General features: G+C 33.2%; 1 protein-coding gene across 5 annotated transcripts in view; it reads left to right on the top strand.

Annotated features, from left to right (window-relative positions):
* NFAT5 (nuclear factor of activated T cells 5) overlaps positions 1-18,189 on the top strand; it is a 122,498-nt gene that overhangs the window by 63,461 nt on the left and 40,848 nt on the right. For 4 of the 5 annotated variants that reach the window (XM_087420017.1, XM_087420016.1, XM_087420015.1 and 1 more), the window contains 3 exons: positions 7,822-8,380; positions 13,201-13,393; positions 15,655-15,845. In XM_087420017.1, coding sequence (XP_087276143.1) covers positions 7,822-8,380; positions 13,201-13,393; positions 15,655-15,845 — 943 coding nt within the window. Of the gene's footprint in view, positions 1-7,313; positions 7,376-7,821; positions 8,381-13,200; positions 13,394-15,654; positions 15,846-18,189 lie in introns of all 5 variants that reach the window. The other variant, XM_087420018.1, reaches the window with a different exon arrangement.

The following is an 18,189-nucleotide window of genomic DNA, read 5'->3' as shown; positions in this document are numbered from 1 at the left end:
AAATATGTAAAATACTTAATGTTACAACAATTAGTGACCATTCAGTAAGCATTGACCTCCCTCCCACATGTGTTTCTCCTTTCCTTGGTTAGTAAGGTTTTTAAAAATAGATCTTAATTTTATAAAAATAAGTTTTTTAAACCTTATTTTGCTTCTTTCTTTGCATTCTTACCAAGTCTACTTTTTACCTTACTTTGAAGTTTTGCATGTTAGTCAAGATATAGCCACACATGGGCCATGGGGTTTACTTTCTGACTTATTCTTTCACATCAACACTCTCTCAGTAGGAACCCTTGTATATAAAAGGAACATGAATAGAGGATGATGAGTCATAGGGAGAACAGAGATTTTCCAAAGGGGTGATTCTGCAAAGTTGACTGGTTAAGAGTTTTTCCTAGAATTCTCTTCCTCTCCCTTTTTTCATGAAATGATAAAGTTGCATGATCAGTTATCAGAACTTCTGGTAGAGCAATTTGTGACTTATCTTCTGTTTTTTGCATAGACAATTTATTTTGTCCATGCTTGGATCTAATATACACTCTTTAATCCAGACCCAGGTGTAAAACCTGATTAATTACATTAGAAGATTTTAATGATACAAATACTGTTTTCTTTTCCTTTTTTGGTCACCTCTAAAAAAAAAGAAATGTGACAACATTGGACTTCAGTTGGCAGGAATACTTTTATTATTTAATCTAAACTATATTAAAATGTATTATATGATAAAGCATTGAAGTGACCTTCAAATAGCATCTCTCAGATGCTTTTCTCTCCAATTCTTATTTAAGTTAATATAATGATAATCTCTGTTTTTGTCTTTAAGTAACATTACCTTTCAGCTAGTAGAATTATTCCCTTTTGTGTTTAAATTATTTAAGGTAGAGGATTCTTTCTGGGCTTTAGTCTCTTTACCCAGTATTGACCAGTGAGGCTATCCAATAGTACCTAAATGACTAAATGATAGCATCTTTCTCTTCCAATAGGAAAGGACTTAAAAACCAAATTGTATAATGTGTACCTAGTACATATTTTACAGTGCTTAGATACTTTGGGTTGAATAGAACAAAAGATATATTTAAAACATTGCTCTAAGGGCCGGCCCGGTGGCGCAAGCGGTTAAGTCCGCGTGCTCCGCTGCGGTGGCCCAGGGTTCGCCGGTTCGGATCCCAGGTGCACACCAACGCACCGCTTGTCAGGCCATGCTGTGGCGGTGTCCCATATAAAGTGAAGGAAGATGGGCATGGATGTTAGCCCAGGGCCAGTCTTCCTCAGCAAAAACAGAGGAGGATTGGCAGATGTTAGCTCAGGGCTGATCTTCCTCACAAAAAAAAACAAAAAACATTGCTCTAAGTATCAGGACAGTTAGAAATTTTGTAAGCATTTTATTTTTCAGGAAACATTCTTTAATAAATATTCTGTAAATATATTAATAGCACTCTGACAAGGTAAAAATAATTATTTTAGGAGCATTCAGATTAAAAATAGGAGAGAATTATTGTGTAGTATTACAACCCTGACTGGCAATTTGATGGACAGAGGAAGAAAAAGATGGTCTCTAATAAATCAGTGACAGACCTTTGAGCTTCAGCAATAGTGCTAATTATTTTTTAAAATAGAGCCTCAAGGATCATTTTATGCATAGTAGCATATCTAATCGAAAAGTGTGAATTGGTAACTTTTTTGAGGGGAGATGAGGAAGGAAGTATTTGGAAGTTGGCCTGAGAAATGAAAAAATTCTTTTGCTGCTAAAATATCGATATTTCTTATTGCTTGGGTATATTAGTCAGAGCATATCCTCTTCCATTCTTTAAGGGAATTTGGGTAAGGGCACAGCCTAAAGACACCTGAGAGAGAGCATTCTGGCTTATGGATTAGATTGCATTAGTAAACAGGAGAACAAATTGGTGAATATGAGTGAAAAATTTTGGATAAGAAATTTCGCCACATGCATTTATTTGGATGTTAATAATTTAATTTTTTAAAGTTTATGTTAAAATATTGCTTATTATAGCATGTAAACTTAAGTTGGGTGGGAAATCTACAAATGGGAAATTGAAACTGTTGTAAACATGTAAATTAAATGATCAACCCTACAATTTTTGTTTTTTGGGGTTTTTTTGTTTTTGTTTTTGTTTTGGTAAAGTAATCTGGATTGCTTATTTTATATGCTGGGATGCTAGTTGTTTTTTCTATTAATACACTTAACTTGCATTCTAGCTTCGCCATTCAGAGACAGGCATCGTGTGGTGGGTTGTGTGACAGTGTCTGTCAATAGTGAAGACAAATAGTGCCAGAGACACTTAACCCATCCAATCTCACCCAGGGTATAGGTCGGTCTCGTTTTCAGACTTCTTCATAAGTCTTTTTTTCTTTCTTTCTTTCTTCCTTCCTTCCTTTCTTTTTTTGTTTTTAAATAGTAGATTGATACTGATTGAAACTAAAACTTTTTGTAAAGTTTTAAACTTTACATTAATATTATAAGAAGAAGAAGAAAAGTAGAAAATGAAGGTTGGCATGTAAGGTGTTGACAAAGCAGGTTTGCAGCCACTTTGTGTGTTCTAGATTTTTCAATCCCTTGGCAACATGAATGTTGGCCTTATAATTTTTTTCTCTCGATATCTTTCTTTTTTGATCTGAAAATATGTCCTTATATCTGGTGACTTTTATCAGACAAGATACTTAGATTTGAAGTCATTATTACCAGTAAGAAAAATGAAATACTTAAAGAGAGTAACTGAGATTGAACAATAAGTGTTTTAGACGAGAAGTTGTTTCCAAACATCCTGTGTTGTTTTTTATGATTATTTTCTGAACAGTCAATAGTTTACTCCTTCTCCGTTCCACTATTGGTTCATTTAGCACATTTGCAAAATTTTATGGCTTTTGTTTTAATGGCTTTTTTAGGAAACTCAACTGACTTTGCACTGATGTTGAAAAGTTATAAACTGTATGTGCATATTGAAATGCTAGGGATCACATTTTTATCTTGGAAGCTTAGTTAAATGTCACTTCTGTCATATATTTTAAATCAGTGAAAGGTAGTTATTTCTTTGAAGACTTTAAGGAATGTTTCTAATATCAGAGCTTTCTATAAAAAGTTTAGGTAGTTCCATATAAAGTATCATCTCTTTTTTATGATATTTAAGCACTAAAATGAAATGGTAATTAAAGTAATTTCTAGTTCGCATATCTAGAACTAATAGTTGTTAAATTTAAAATATAGTTTAAGCAAGGAGTATATAAAATCTACACAGGTTTCTATATGTGGTACCATTTAAAAAATCCATTTTCATCTCATCAAATTAATAATACTTGCAAATTCTAGGATATCCATGTAGATATTACCTGCCACTCTTTTTATCCCAACTACTTTGAATATTCATAATGAACCTTAATGATTTCATCAATTCTTAAAAGAAACCATGTATACAATTTAAGTTCACCATTATTACGGACATTTGGTCTAATAATTGGCTACTGCTAATAATACAAGTTTTAGACTTAGATACAGAACACTATAGATGTGATGCTTCCCTTCACTTATAAATTTTAGAATTAATCTATTCTTTTGAGATTATACATTTCCATTAGTAAATTGGAGAAATGATCTATCAGTTTTCTCTTTGGTTTGCTGTTCTCTCTGTGGTCACAGAAAATGCTATGGAACAGTAAAATTCTTCTCGATTCAAAAATAATTCTTTCGTAAAAGAAAAAAATCAATAAAAATTTATTCACATGTTACTTAGGTGAGAGAATAATTTTAAGAAAATATTTAAGAAAAACTTCCAACTTTACAAAGGATTGGTAAGGGATTTAAAGAACAAATAAATTATAAAGTTATAAAATAGAAATACATTATGACTATTCTGCTCAGTGAGAAGATAAAAGCAATTATTAAAACATTTTTATGTTGGAATTTTTGTATTTTTAATATGCAGCAAATAAATATAATTTCTACATTCTTAATAGATAAAAATGGAGACTCAAAACCAAAAAAATGGAGAAGTAGTTAGCATATTTTATTTATAAGAACTTATAAATAAAAAAGAAAATATAGATGAGGCAGGATTGCAAACATTTCTATACAATGTCAGTTAAGCTCTTTCTTAATATTTAATGATATAGTGACTGAAAGGTCTTTGTAGATGTTTTAAGTACATTTACAGTATTCCCAGGAATGTTCTGTAGTGCTTTTCTTTTTTTTTTTTTAAAAGATTTTATTTATTTATTTTTTCCCCCCAAAGCCCCAGTAGATAGTTGTATGTCATAGCTGCACATCCCTCTAGTTGCTGTATGTGGGACTCGGCCTCAGGATGGACGGAGAAGTGGTGCCTCGGTGTGCACCCGGGATCCGAACCCGGGCCACCAGCATCGGAGCACGCGCACTTAACCACCAAGCCATGGGGCCAGCCCTGTAGTGCTTTTCTGGGAATGCTTGGAAATGACACATTAGTGTTGAAAAATCTAAAATATTTTTGATGTTATTTTTATGCATTTATTTTTTAATAGATAGTTTTAAGGACTTTTTTTCATAGTAAATTTATGAATTAATTCACAAGTTGCTTAATTTGGCTTTAATATAATTTCAAGAAAGAAAGTTAATAGATCACTCTTTGTGGAAATAGGGAATAGTCACACTTCTAATCCTTTCCTGTATCAGATAATACTATTATAGTGATATATATTCTAAGCACTTTGAGTAGTAAAATTTTTTTTTAGACCTGATGTATCCATTATGGATACATTGGTACATTTATTTGCCAATTTAGCTTTAATATAATTCAACATACGTATCAGATATTGGCTTCTTGTAAATCAATTTAATGAAAAATTTGAATTTTTACTACATGCAAGGTACTATGTTAGGTGTTGGGAGGGTCTAAGATGAGAAAGACATTGTCCATGCTCTCAAAGGGCCCATAGTTTTTATCCTCCACTTCACCACATCGCCTGGCATTACTAATGCACTTAGGTGATGTCTTGCTAACCAGAATATAACATCTTTATGTGAAGGATTGTATACACCATTATCATCATCATCAGAGTAACAATGATACTATTGTAAAAAATTTTATAGTTTAAAAAAATTGTCTTGTTATAGTCTTAAAATAAGTAAAATCTTTGTAATTTAGGATCAAACTGAGGTAGGCTTCAAAAAGTAATATTTTTTAATTAAAGGGTACTTATTGCTGTCTTCTGACAGAGTTTATGTTTTCAGTCTCATAGTTTTGTGCTAATGAACTTTTTTACTTAATAAGTATATCCAGGAAACTGCAGGTAAAATATAAAAATTGTATGTTAGGTATCCAAGGAAAATGTATGGAATATTTTGATTTATGTAGGGTATGAGATCACAGTTTGGTATACCTGTCCCAGAACAAACATTTGTTTATGATTATATCAATTGGGTTTTGTAACCATGATCATTTTGATAAGATTTCCTTGATAAAATCATATATACCTCAAAGAGCAATGTTAGGTTATATCTTGCATATTAAATTCATAAATACCACATAACTTGCTTTTGAGTTCATGATTGCTTTTTCACCTGTATTTTCCATCTGTCATGGACAGGGATCCCTGAGATGTTCATATTCTGCATTCTCATGTGCATGGTACTTAAATTCAAAAAGGGTTGCGGGGGGAGAGCTGCTTTATAGAAATACAAGTTCACAGCATTCATGCTGCATGCTTTGTGTGTTCCACTGCAAATATTGCATGCTGCATACTTGTATTTCTCTGAACATGAAGAACAGGCTCATACACACACACAAATTTAGTTTCACTTTTGCCAGTAGTTGGAACAGATGGAGGAATGTTAGACATAATACCTTTTCTGTTTTTTTCTAAAATGAATTCTATAGTGTTTTCCAAAAAATAAGGAAAAAACTTGTTACTTAAACCCAAAGTGGCTACAAATCAGCTCCTAAACTGTCACTGACATTAGCATCTAGATTTTGTAGTTTTTACATATCTTTTAAAATATTTATTTACTAAGAAAACATTGCATTAATGCATGATACAAAACTGATAAATTTTTCTTTAAATTGGAATGCAGTTTAAAGTGACTGAATTTTCCAATTTCAGCTACTGCATTTGTCAAGGATACAAACTGGAAAATGGAACTGGTATCATCTAATTTCTCTAGGTTCTTTAACTCTTAAAAATCTTTCCATGGGGCATTATGTAGATCACATTATTAATGGCTAATATTAATTACTGTGCTCTTCAGCTTTGACAGCAATGAAAAATTATGGATGAATTTAGTTCTTTCAAATGATTTAAGTGTTTTGGTACATGTTTTCAATTTAAAAATAGATCTTTGGCACTTGGCTTTTGGTTTATCTAAACATTGGCATTCTTACATTTCACTCTTTATATTATAATTGATATGAATGTTACAATTCCCATAACTGCACATCACAGTTTTAAGTTTTATCATACTACTTTAAAACAGTGGCATACTTGGCTATAGATAAAAATTAATTTTAGATTTAAACATATCTTTTAGTTACCTGTCATATGTTACCTATTTTTATTTTTTTGTGTGTATGATTATAAACCTTTCCATATCTTATACAAGATATAATGGTATTTCTAAAATTTTAAGACTGACAACTTGAATCTTATCATCAGTAGTGTGCCTCTGAGGTTACGCGGTTAAGGGTTAAAGTCTTATTATTTTTCAGTGAGCTGTTCTGCCAGTTGCCACACATTTTGAAAAAATCTGCTTACATTATTTGTGCTAGGTGTAATAGATGAATGGTTTTATAAAAAATCTTTTTATAGGAACTAATTCTGGTGCTCTCCAGAGATTTTTTTCTGCTTAACTCTTTTTATTCAATTTCATCTAGTAAAATTTACTGTTACTCATATTAGGAAATTTCCTTAATAGTTAAAATCAAGCAGGCCCTTTAAAGAGAGGAAATGGACAGTGGAACCAATTGCTGAGTGTGTAATCAAGTACTTTATAAGAGAAATCCATTCAATAATCAGTCCTTACTCCACTTTTCATTCTGCCATAAAGGGTGGATTTATTTATTTTAGAGATCATGTTTTGAACTGCCACTTCCAACTTCTGGAGATCCTCAGTGGTTAACTTGCTTATCTTCTACAGCCCAGCATGTTCCAAATCAAACCTTTTTCACTTTTATTCTTCTAGATTTTACACAATCATAGTGAGGGTACCAGTTCCATTTTGCCTCCAATTCAGTTGATTATATATTTTTTTCTATTTATTTCTCATTTTATAATTGATATCTGGAATAATCAGCAGCTCTTTTCTCATTTATTTTCTCATATTTTTATTCCAGGATTTGCCTCTGAAGCAGGGAGTGTCTGCATTAAAAATGACCTGTAGTTCTCTGCTTCATAGGTTAGAAACTTATTTTAATATTTTGTGGCTAAGCACAGTCCCACTTTTCAAATTTTATAATGAATTATCTAATTGGCATTGAATGTGGACTACAAGCATATATTTCATATTGGGGTTTTATTATTTTAAATGATTAAAAATTCAACAGAACATTCAGCTGAGGCAATAAAAGCTTTATTCTTGCTTTACAGCTTAAAACATTAAATTAGATTTTTTAAAAATCTATCAACTATAGCACAAGTAAAATAATGCTATTTGGGCATTTTTAAAAATTGCATTTCTTAGGCCTTGTATTGCTTGAAGCATTTATATTCTAAAACAACCAAATTCCAACTATTCATTTTGGGGAAAAACAATCAGTTCACAAATCACATTTTCAATGGGACTGCTAGCCAGCATAGGTGAAAACATGTATAGTGTATTTACTCTTAAATTGTACACTGCAGATGCTTCTTCAGCTCCCTCCTCTTCCTCCATGGGCGGTGCTTGCAGCTCCTTTACCACCTCTTCCAGCCCTACCATTTATTCTACCTCAGTCACCGACAGCAAGGCTATGCAAGTGGAGAGCTGCTCCTCAGCCTTGGGGGTAAGTAACAGAGGGGTAAGTGAAAAGCAGTTAACCAGTAACACAGTTCAGCAGCATCCATCAACACCGAAGAGGCACACAGTCTTGTACATCTCACCACCACCTGAGGACTTGCTGGATAACAGTCGGATGTCCTGCCAGGATGAGGGGTGTGGATTGGAATCTGAGCAGAGCTGCAGTATGTGGATGGAGGATTCCCCCTCCAACTTCAGTAACATGAGCACCAGTTCCTACAATGATAACACTGAGGTACCTCGTAAATCACGAAAACGAAATCCAAAGCAGAGGCCGGGGGTCAAACGACGAGATTGTGAAGAATCTAATATGGATATATTTGATGCCGACAGTGCCAAAGCACCTCACTATGTGCTTTCTCAGCTTACCACGGACAACAAAGGCAACTCAAAAGCAGGAAATGGGTTGGTATTCACATTTTTTTAAAGTTCTATCACCATTATGCAAAACAAAAAAAAAAAATCATTCCCCATTTTTCTTAATTGCTCAGCTCAAGTTTGCATATAAAGCAAAGATATTAATTTTATCATTGAAATATGTGAAAATTTTAACTTAAAATTACCAAGTTTCACTAGAGAAAAAAATAAAATATCAATAGATTTTAGCAATAGGTATATTATTATGGGTATGGTTAAGTAGTAGAAAATGAAAATAATCTGTTTTGAAATAACTTCTAAATTTCAAATGGATTTATATTTTAAAAGAATTTTAAAGTATTCTTACTCCTAGAAATAATTAGCAATGTAATAGCTCTAGCTAAAACAACTCAAAACATTCACAAAGTGCTAGTTTGTGTTCTCTTTCACTTTGTCTCATATGGTTCAATCCATTTCCAGTTCTGTGAGGATTTTAGACCTTATTTTTCTGTTTTCTTTTATTTGATGAAAACAAAAACCTAAATTGATGGTTTCATTCTCATCATTTAGATTCCTGTATTTATTTTAAGCTTTTTCATTGTGCTGATTCAGGATTTTTTAAAAAAAATAAACATAGCACTAATTTTTTTTTCCTGTGATTCTGGGTTATGTGTTTGAAGGGTGATAGAACAGGATCATGGTACACATTTGAGTTTTCATTCATCTCTGCTTGTTTACAGCATTCACTAAATATATTTCAATAGCTATATTATATAATATTCACTGCTATAGTACAGAATACTATGACTTATTTTCAACTTTTTAATTCCTTTAGTACTTTTATTGTAATATTTAATTGCTGGACTTTTTGATTAGATTTTCCTACAGCGTATTCAACGTAGTTTGATAAAATTTAACCCACTGGACTTTGAGAGATTACTATTTTGGGAGACAGAGTATGGTCCTTTAGTTGATCTGGAATCTCCTACAATTTCATGTTGTCACAAAAAGTGATGGTGAAACTTGCAATTGGTTTACGACTTGATGACATCATTGTTATCTTTTAAGTTAAAAATCTGGTTGAGTATTATAAGCAATATTTTTAATGTATGTTAAACTATCCATAAATATTCCCTCAGTACATTTTTAAAGTAATATCTACCATTTAAGCAATAATTATTCTATACTACTTTCTTCTCTACTCTCATTTAAAACTCATTTGGGCTGATATAGTTAAATAAAAATGCACATTTAAATGTTTTTCATTTTTAGAAAGTGCAGATTAGAAAATGATCTAAAAGAAAACAAGATATACCCTTTCCTAAAATGTTACCATTAGCAGAGTCCAGAATTCTAGAACATATTTATAGAAGTATTACCTGTAGAATAATGGTCTGAAACATAGTAGCACAGATCTAAAAGACTCATTATATCATTAAATACAGGTATGTGTTTATTTGGGCTTTAATGGAAAAAAATTTTTTTTAAGTTCCAGAAGAGAGATTTTCATTTTTATACTGAAATAAATGTTAAAGGTTCAAAGGAAGAACAAATAAAATTTTGACTTAGGTTTAGTCAACACACATGATTTGCAGTTGCTGTTAAAGAGATATCTTGACCTACATCTTTTCTGCTTCTGCTTTTGTATGATAGATGTATCTTAGAAATGATTTGAGGTTACCCAGGGAAAGTATAATAACATTTGTCAAGACAAAATCTCTCATGAAATAATTCATGGAACAGAAACTCATCAAGCAGCAGAAGAATTGTCCAGCTTCTTAGGTAATGGAAAAATATTTGACACTAGCATGTGGAAATGATGGAAGAAGTTTAAATTTTGAATTTATAAGAACTAAATCGAGGAAAGGATAAAACCACATGTAAATATGTAGAAAATCAGCCTTTGAAAACAGTTAGGAGGATCTCAAGCTAAAGTCCTATATTCTTCAACATGAAAGATGTTAGAAACATGAAAGAAATTTAGAAATGTTTTGAGAGATAAGGTATATATAGTCTTTGATCTAATGTGCAATAAATTTATGTAATTCTAAATTATGGAAAATATACTCTCAGATATGTGTGTACAGCAGCTTATTGACCCTCAAATGGAAATAGCATTTTTATATAATTAAAATGTTATATAACAGTTGGAGTTTCTCCATTAAGAAAGCAAAACCATTTTTTAAAAAACTACTCAATATTTAAACATTTCTAGTCATATCATTCTTAAATTCTTCGACTAAATGTCCTGAGAATCAATAGCCCTATGGATCTTCTAGATATTCCTAGAAATTAAGATATGATGTCATCTGGATATGAAACCTATTTTAGGCATTTTATAGTGAAAATTATTTTTGTGACATAGACAACCAGAAGGATATGTAGCACAAAGGAATTAGGGTGTCATTTTAAGACTTCTGAATAGAATATGCCAGGACAGTGGATTTTCCTTTTAGGAGGAATGTCATTTAGAAGTAAAAGTCCATAAAGTTAACTGTTACTTTCTTGTTTTTTCTTAAGCCATCATGATGCCTTAAAAATTAGTAATTTGAATGACTACTTTTCTAAGAATTAGTTGTTTTCATTGTTTCACAGATCTAGAGATCTAAATATGTATGGATTCCATTTTTATGTTTAAACCTAGAGAATAAAGATAGTTTTAAGAACTTTTTGAAGTATCATTTCAGAAATTCTTTAATTACATGTGCTGTTCTTCTTTAACCCATAATGTGTATACTTTGTCAATTCACTCAACAGTCTTCATCCCAAATGAAATATTTTGTTTTAGTGAAATAGTAAAATTCGTTATCATCTATTTATCCTCATAAATATTAGCTTGACTAGCATAAGTGAATATAAAAATCATATCTTGCCAAATTAATTGATATGCTAAATTTTCCTTATATTTCAAACTAAAGTGTTCCCTTTTCTATTGTAAAATTAATAGATATTAATTACAAACATTTGAAAAATGCAGAAAAGTAGAAGAAAATAACCCATAATCTAGTCACTCACTAAAACTGCTATTGGCACTTTGCTATATTTTCTTTTAGTCCGTTTCGGTGCCTATTTGGGGGATGTTTTTACATAGTTTCAGTAAGTGAGTATTTTTTCTTTGATTTTAAAATGAGTAAAAAACAGAAGATCATTATAGAATTTCATATGTATGGGACTGCGCATTGTATTCAGAGCAAATGTTTGAATTTCTACCCAGAATGATGAAAAGAAAAATAGGGTTTATTGCCCATTGTTCCAGCTTCAACTTGATACTTTTGTTCATAGGATTTATTCTTCCAGGGCCTTTTAAATGACTTACACAGGTAATCTTTGACTTAATTGTGTCAAACTTACATGAATGGCATTCCTTGGCCAGTAAGGATCCAGTCCTTTTGATCTTACTATTATAGAAGCTTCTTTTTTCCTTTGCTTTCCTTTCTTTGTCCGTTTCTTCTTCCTGTTTGCCTTCATCAACAAATATTTTTTCAGCGCCTGCTGTTTGAGAAATTGTGCAAAGTTCAGGGAATATGAAGATGATTGAGCACAGTACTTGCTCTCAGAACTCTCTGTCTTATCCAGTCAGTCTTACTGCATTCCTTTGCACCCTTCTTTCCTTCATTCTTCTGTCCCTTTCCTAGCCATGGGGTTCACCTCAGTCCCCTGTTCCATTGAGAGGACAGCCTTTCTTCTCTTTGTTATTGATGGTTGAGGCAATAAATTGGTTAGAGCTGGAGGAGTAAACATTAGAGCCAGGTTTAAGACTGCTTAGTCCCCATTGCTCCTCTATGTTTGAAGTCATAAAATTCCTCCTGGGACCTGTCTGCTTTTGATGGAGATTTTGTCCACAGTCATCTCTTGGCTCCTGTATCTTCAATGTGAGTGTAAACTTAGGACTGAGAGAGTCATACAGAAAGCATTATAGGCCCTGACTCTATTTTAAAATGTACATGGATAATTTTAAATCTATTTTAAAACTGACAGTATTTTCTATTTATTTTTATCACATATTGGCAGTGCTTCAGGTTAAATGTGTTGGCCTAAAGTCCTAACCACCATTTGAAATATTTTTCTTTGAATATATGTTCCACATAGCAAATGTATAATAAACAAATAAACATTAGAAACACAATTTTTAAAAATAAGTTAGATTGCATGTCTGTAAAGCCCAGATTATAAAATTTTTATATGCTGAGGGCTTTAATTATTTAACTAATCACAAATAAAAATACTCTGAAAAATTACACTTCCGGGAAAGATTGTTTAGAGTAAAGCTAATTTCCCAATAAAAATTGAATCACTGATTTTTTTATTATAATTTTCTCAGTTTGATGTACTGAGAAAGATATCCAAAAGAATATGCTACATGTACCTTCAGTTTTTTTTTAAGGCCTTTTGTTTGTTTGTTTCTTTTTGCTAACCCCATTTTTTTTGGCTTTGCAAGTCTGATTAGAAAATAATGGTAGTTAATCTTGTAGCTTTATGTAACACTCACATATATATGTAATTTTTAAAATTTATTTTGACTGAAGTGCAATGTGAAAGGTTACAGTGACATTACCTATTCGCTTTCCTGTTATTCCCAGTTTATTGCATTCAGTCTTCCTCCCTTCCTCCTACCACACATATGCACTGTTTGTCTTCCCCGTCCAACTACTTTCTTTTATTTTTGCATCATATAGTTAAATTTTAACAAAATTTTAAAAGATACTTTGCTTATGGAATGTATCTTCCCTTAGGCTGTATTTATTCTATCAGTAAGATAATCAGTTGTTTTTAATGTTATTGCCTATTCTGCTTCTTCCTTTATCTTAGATGACTTTTGTAGAAAACTGTTTTTGATACTTTTTCCATGTTGTGCTCTGACTTCTCAGAACATTGGAAAACCAAAAAGGAACTGGAGTAAAGAAGAGCCCTATGTTGTGTGGACAGTATCCTGTTAAAAGTGAGGGAAAGGAGCTGAAGATAGTAGTACAACCTGAGACCCAGCACCGAGCTCGGTACCTGACTGAGGGTAGCCGTGGCTCAGTAAAGGATAGAACACAGCAAGGCTTTCCTACAGTAAAGGTATTTATTTTATTTAGCAATATATGAAGAATTTTCTCCAGTTTTATTTATTAGTTATTTTGTTTTTAACCAGCAAAAGCTGCCTAAAATAGAAAGATAGAATTACTAGCTATATATAGTAGAAATTAAAGTAAAAGTCTGACTGAACCACAGCCAGATATTGTTAATTTGATGTCATTTGAATATTAGTTTAAATTAAAGGAGAGCTGAGAATGTGTTGTGATAAATAAAATATCTGGAAATCATGAATTATCTTCCCCTTATATTGGTATGTGACCATTGGTAGAGACCACATTAGATTCTTCCCAAACTTTATATTTAGGAAGAAATTTTAAAGTGAATTCAAAGAAATACTGTAGAAATTATTATGGACTTGGAAAATAAGGTTTTTAAGATGGCCAAAGTAATTAGGACTGTTCAACTCAGAAAAGAATTGGTTAATAGGTAACTTAAGTCTTCAGTTTAAGAAATAGGAATCAACTGAGTCTTCATCTTCTCAGAACTTAGACTAAATGGAAAGAAAGGGACTTAAATTTGAGCAACTGGGATACTTTGTTACAAAGAATATTTCTCTTTGAAGACGAACCAAAAAATAGTGGGGTGGGGAATATTTAACAAGTGTTCCTACCCCTGCAAAATACTAAACAGGGAGGAATTTTGGCTAGTCACATGGTAGATTCTTGTTAAATACAGTTTATGTATATGTGTTAGTTGAATTGCCTTTCATTTTATACTTGAATGAAATAATGGTAGAAGCTTGGGATTGGGAAACTTACCCATGACCTTGGTTAACAGTCACATGTACAATATCATTCCTACCCCTGTACTACTCACCACACCAACCCAACCTCAATCCCCGAAACTCAGGACAGGTAATAGGCAAGTGAGAAATTTAAGTTATGCTTTGTGTAAATATTTGTCTGACCAGACATTTTGATAGTTTGGTCAATATTTTTAGTCTAATTGCTCTGACTCCAAGTTATACTTTGTCTAAGTACTTGTCTGGTCAGAAGTATTATTAGATTAATTGCCTAACTGTGATAGAGTGGGGTTTGACTGACCTTAAAATTTTATTTCTTCGTTGATTAAACAAATACTGTGCCCCTCTGTGTGCCAGACACTGTTCTAGGTACTGCTGACTGACAGTTTAGGTAAATTGCTCATTGGCCTCATTCTGATATTTCACAGAGATACAACTATACTGGGATAGAAAAGTTGTATGAGTTTTTGTGTGTGTGTATGAGGAAGATTAGCCCTGAGCTAACATCTGTCGCCAATCCTCCTCTTTTCGCTGAGGAAGACTGGCCCTGGGCTAACATCCGTCCCCATCTTCCTCTACTTGATATGAGACGCCACCACAGCATGGCTTGACAAGTGGTGGTTCGGTATGCGCCCAGCATCCGAACCCTGGAGTGCTGCAGCAGAGCGCACACACTTAACCACTACGCCACCGGGCCGGCCCATTATATGAGTTTTTTAAAGCACTTTGGTGGATGTTGTACAAGTTTTTTTTGTGATTTTCTGCTTTCTGTATTAGCAGCTTCAGTGTTTAACTCTAAACGTTATCAAGAATCAGCATTGGAAGCATTTGTTTATTTATTCTTCAGCATATTTATTATTCAGCATACAAATCATAATGTAATTTATGAAGACTTGCTAGAGACTTGTAATGACCCATAGATCCTGGTTCAAACTAGCAATTTTTCAGACCCAAATATTTTGGCTCAGGATTTCATGATGTTGTATGTATGTATGTAGTCTATGAAAATGAGCTCTATTTCCCTATTATTTATATAGCTGTGCTTCAAACACTTTTCTACTCAAATAGCTTTAAAAGAGCTAAAATTTAGTAGATGTACTTTCATTTGATGGTGATTAATGATGCCACTAACACAGTTGACTGAATTTTCTGTCAGTGGTGGTGGTACATCATGACTAATCCATATGCTTCTTTGGCAGTGCATAAATTTATAAATACCTAAAAGACTGTGTACTCATTCTCATCTAGTTGTACAAATTAATTATAAATGATAATTTATCATTAAACATCTAAAATTTTAATTAAAATGTGATTATTGCAGAATTAAAACTTAGCCAACTCTCTTTTATGAAAATATTTCATCTGTTTTTCTTGAGGATTTAAATTATTTCTTTATTGTAATCTAGTTGTAAATACCGTGCTTAGTCTTAAATGTTTGATTTTACAATTAGATTATTTGAAAGACTAATTAGTGTTTATGCTCCATGTTATCTCACTCCAGCTGGAAGGCCATAATGAGCCAGTAGTGTTGCAGGTGTTTGTGGGCAATGACTCTGGTCGAGTGAAACCACATGGATTTTATCAGGCCTGCAGGGTAACTGGACGAAATACAACTCCCTGCAAAGAAGTGGACATTGAAGGCACTACCGTTATAGAAGTTGGCCTTGATCCGAGCAACAACATGACACTAGCGTACGTACCTAGTAAAAATTTTTTTGTTATGTGTTACACTTTTGCAGTAGGAGGAAAAATTTTTAGTTTCTAATGTGTAAAAGATTTTGAGTATTTTTTAAAAATGTTTTAAACATTACAAATAAAAAAATAGATTATTGCAGAATGGTAATGGGTTAAAATTAACTCTTTTGCCCTTTGCTGAAGAATTCCCATGGTGAAAGGCAAGAAGATAAAAGCCAGGTGGAATGCTGGCTTTTTGGGAAATAATGTAGACTTATTTGTTGGGATTAATAATATTAACATTAAAAATAAAAATTACAGTTTGATTTGGTTTCCTAAATACCGCTTTCTTAGTGTTTGCCTTAGAAACCATTTGACAGAGACCATTCAGGGTGCCTGGACCCATCTTGATGTGAAAAAGCATATTGCTGGTCTAAATTCACCTTTTGTTTTATTTTCCTATGTTAAATAAAATTATGTCCTAGAACTGTGTATTTTTCATCTTATGTATTTTCAGTGCCTTAAAAATATTAGGAGTATTAATGATTTAAACTTTTTGTTAAAGACCTTTAGTCCTAAAGTTGAACCATAGCAGCAGCAAATATATCGCTGTGGGGTAGACCTGTGTTGTAATTATTTGTATTGGATACCTAAAGACTTTTCTCTACTTGGTTTTCAGTTTCCTTTCGAAGGCCATTTTGAATAGGCTAGTAAGAAGTTGATTGGAGGGGGCCAGCCCCGTGGCTTAGCGGTTAAGTGCGCGTGCTCCGCTGCTGGCAGCCCGAGTTCAGATCCTGGGCACATACCAACGCACAGCTTGTCAGGCCATGCTGAGGCGGCGTCCCACATACAGCAACTAGCAGGATGTGCAACTATAACATACAACTATCTACTGGGGCTTTGGGGAGAAAAAGAGAAAAAAAAAAAAAAAAAAGGAAGAGGATTGGCAATAGATGTTAGCTCACGGCCGGTCTTCCTCAGCAAAAAAGAGGAGGATTGGCATGGATGTTAGCTCAGGGCTTATCTTGCTCACAAAAATAAAATAAAATAAAATAAAGTTAATTGGAAAAGAGAAATTTTGAAAAATATTTAGTAAAGATTTATTTTTTAACTTTTGAAAATGATAAAAATAAATATATAGTGGAAGAAAGGAAGTTACTGATTATAAAAGTAGTGCTTATTCATTATAAGTGGAAAATACAGAATAGTAAAAAAATAAAAATTAATAATAATAATAAAAAGCTAAAAACATACTTCTCAAAAGCCAACTTCCCAGAAATAACCACTTTTTTTTTTTTTTTTTGCTGAGAAAGATTCGCCCTGAGCTAACATCTATTGACAATCTTCCTCTTTTTGCTTGAGGAAGATTTGCCCTGAGCTAACATCTGTGCCAGTCTTCCTCTGTTTTGTATGTGGGTTGCCGGCATAGCATGGCTGCAGACAAGTGGTGTAGGTCCACACCTGGGAACCAAACCCAGGCCACCAAAGCGGAGCATGCCAAACTTAACCACTAGGCCACAGGAAGGCCAGCCCAAAATAACCACTATTTCAATATTTATCTTTCCAGACTTTTTTCTGATAAAATTGACATAATGCTGTACCTGCTGTTTTGTAGCCTGCTTTTTACTTATCTTGAGCATTTTCCCATAACATTGAATATTATCTTATAGCATACATTTTAATGGCTGTGTAGTGTTCCATTCTTTTGGGGACAGAAATTTTTTTTAAAGTAAAATCTGTTCCCTCTTTCTTTTTTTTTTTATTTTTTGGTGAGGAAGATTAGCCCTCAGCTAACATCTGTTGCCAATCCTCCTCTTTTTGCTGAAGAAGATTGGCCCTGAGCTAACATCCATGCCCACCTTCCTTTACTTTATGCGTGGGATGCCTGCCACAGCATGGCTTGATATGTGGTGTGTGGGTCTGCACCCGGGATCCGAACCTGCGATCCCCAGGCCGCTGAAGTGGAGCACGTGAACTTAACCACTACACCCCTGGGCCAGGCCCCATTCCCCCTATTTTAATATCTGAATTAGCTGTAAAAAGAAAGAGGCTAAATTTATTATTTTTTTAAAAAACAGCAAGGGCCAGCCCCAGTGGCCTAGTTGGTTAAGTTCAGCATGCTCCACTTCAGCGGCTCAGGTTCAATTCCTGGGCACGGACCTACATCACAGATGTCAGTGGCGATGCTGTGGCAGCAGCTCACATACAAAAAGAGAAAGATTGGCAGCAAATGTTAGCTCAGGGTGAATCTTCCTCAGCAAAAAGAGGAAGATTGACAACAGATGTTAGCTCAGGGCATATCTTCCTCAGCAAAACAAAACAAAACAAAACAAAACAAAACAGCAAAAGTATCCCTTGTAAC

This window comes from Ceratotherium simum, chromosome 30 (genome assembly GCF_057802395.1).
Source record: "Ceratotherium simum simum isolate JZ-2026a chromosome 30, ASM5780239v1, whole genome shotgun sequence".
Lineage (NCBI taxonomy): Eukaryota > Metazoa > Chordata > Mammalia > Perissodactyla > Rhinocerotidae > Ceratotherium > Ceratotherium simum.
The sequence above is the reverse complement of the archived record's forward strand: the minus strand, read 5'-3'. Positions and strand labels throughout refer to the sequence as shown.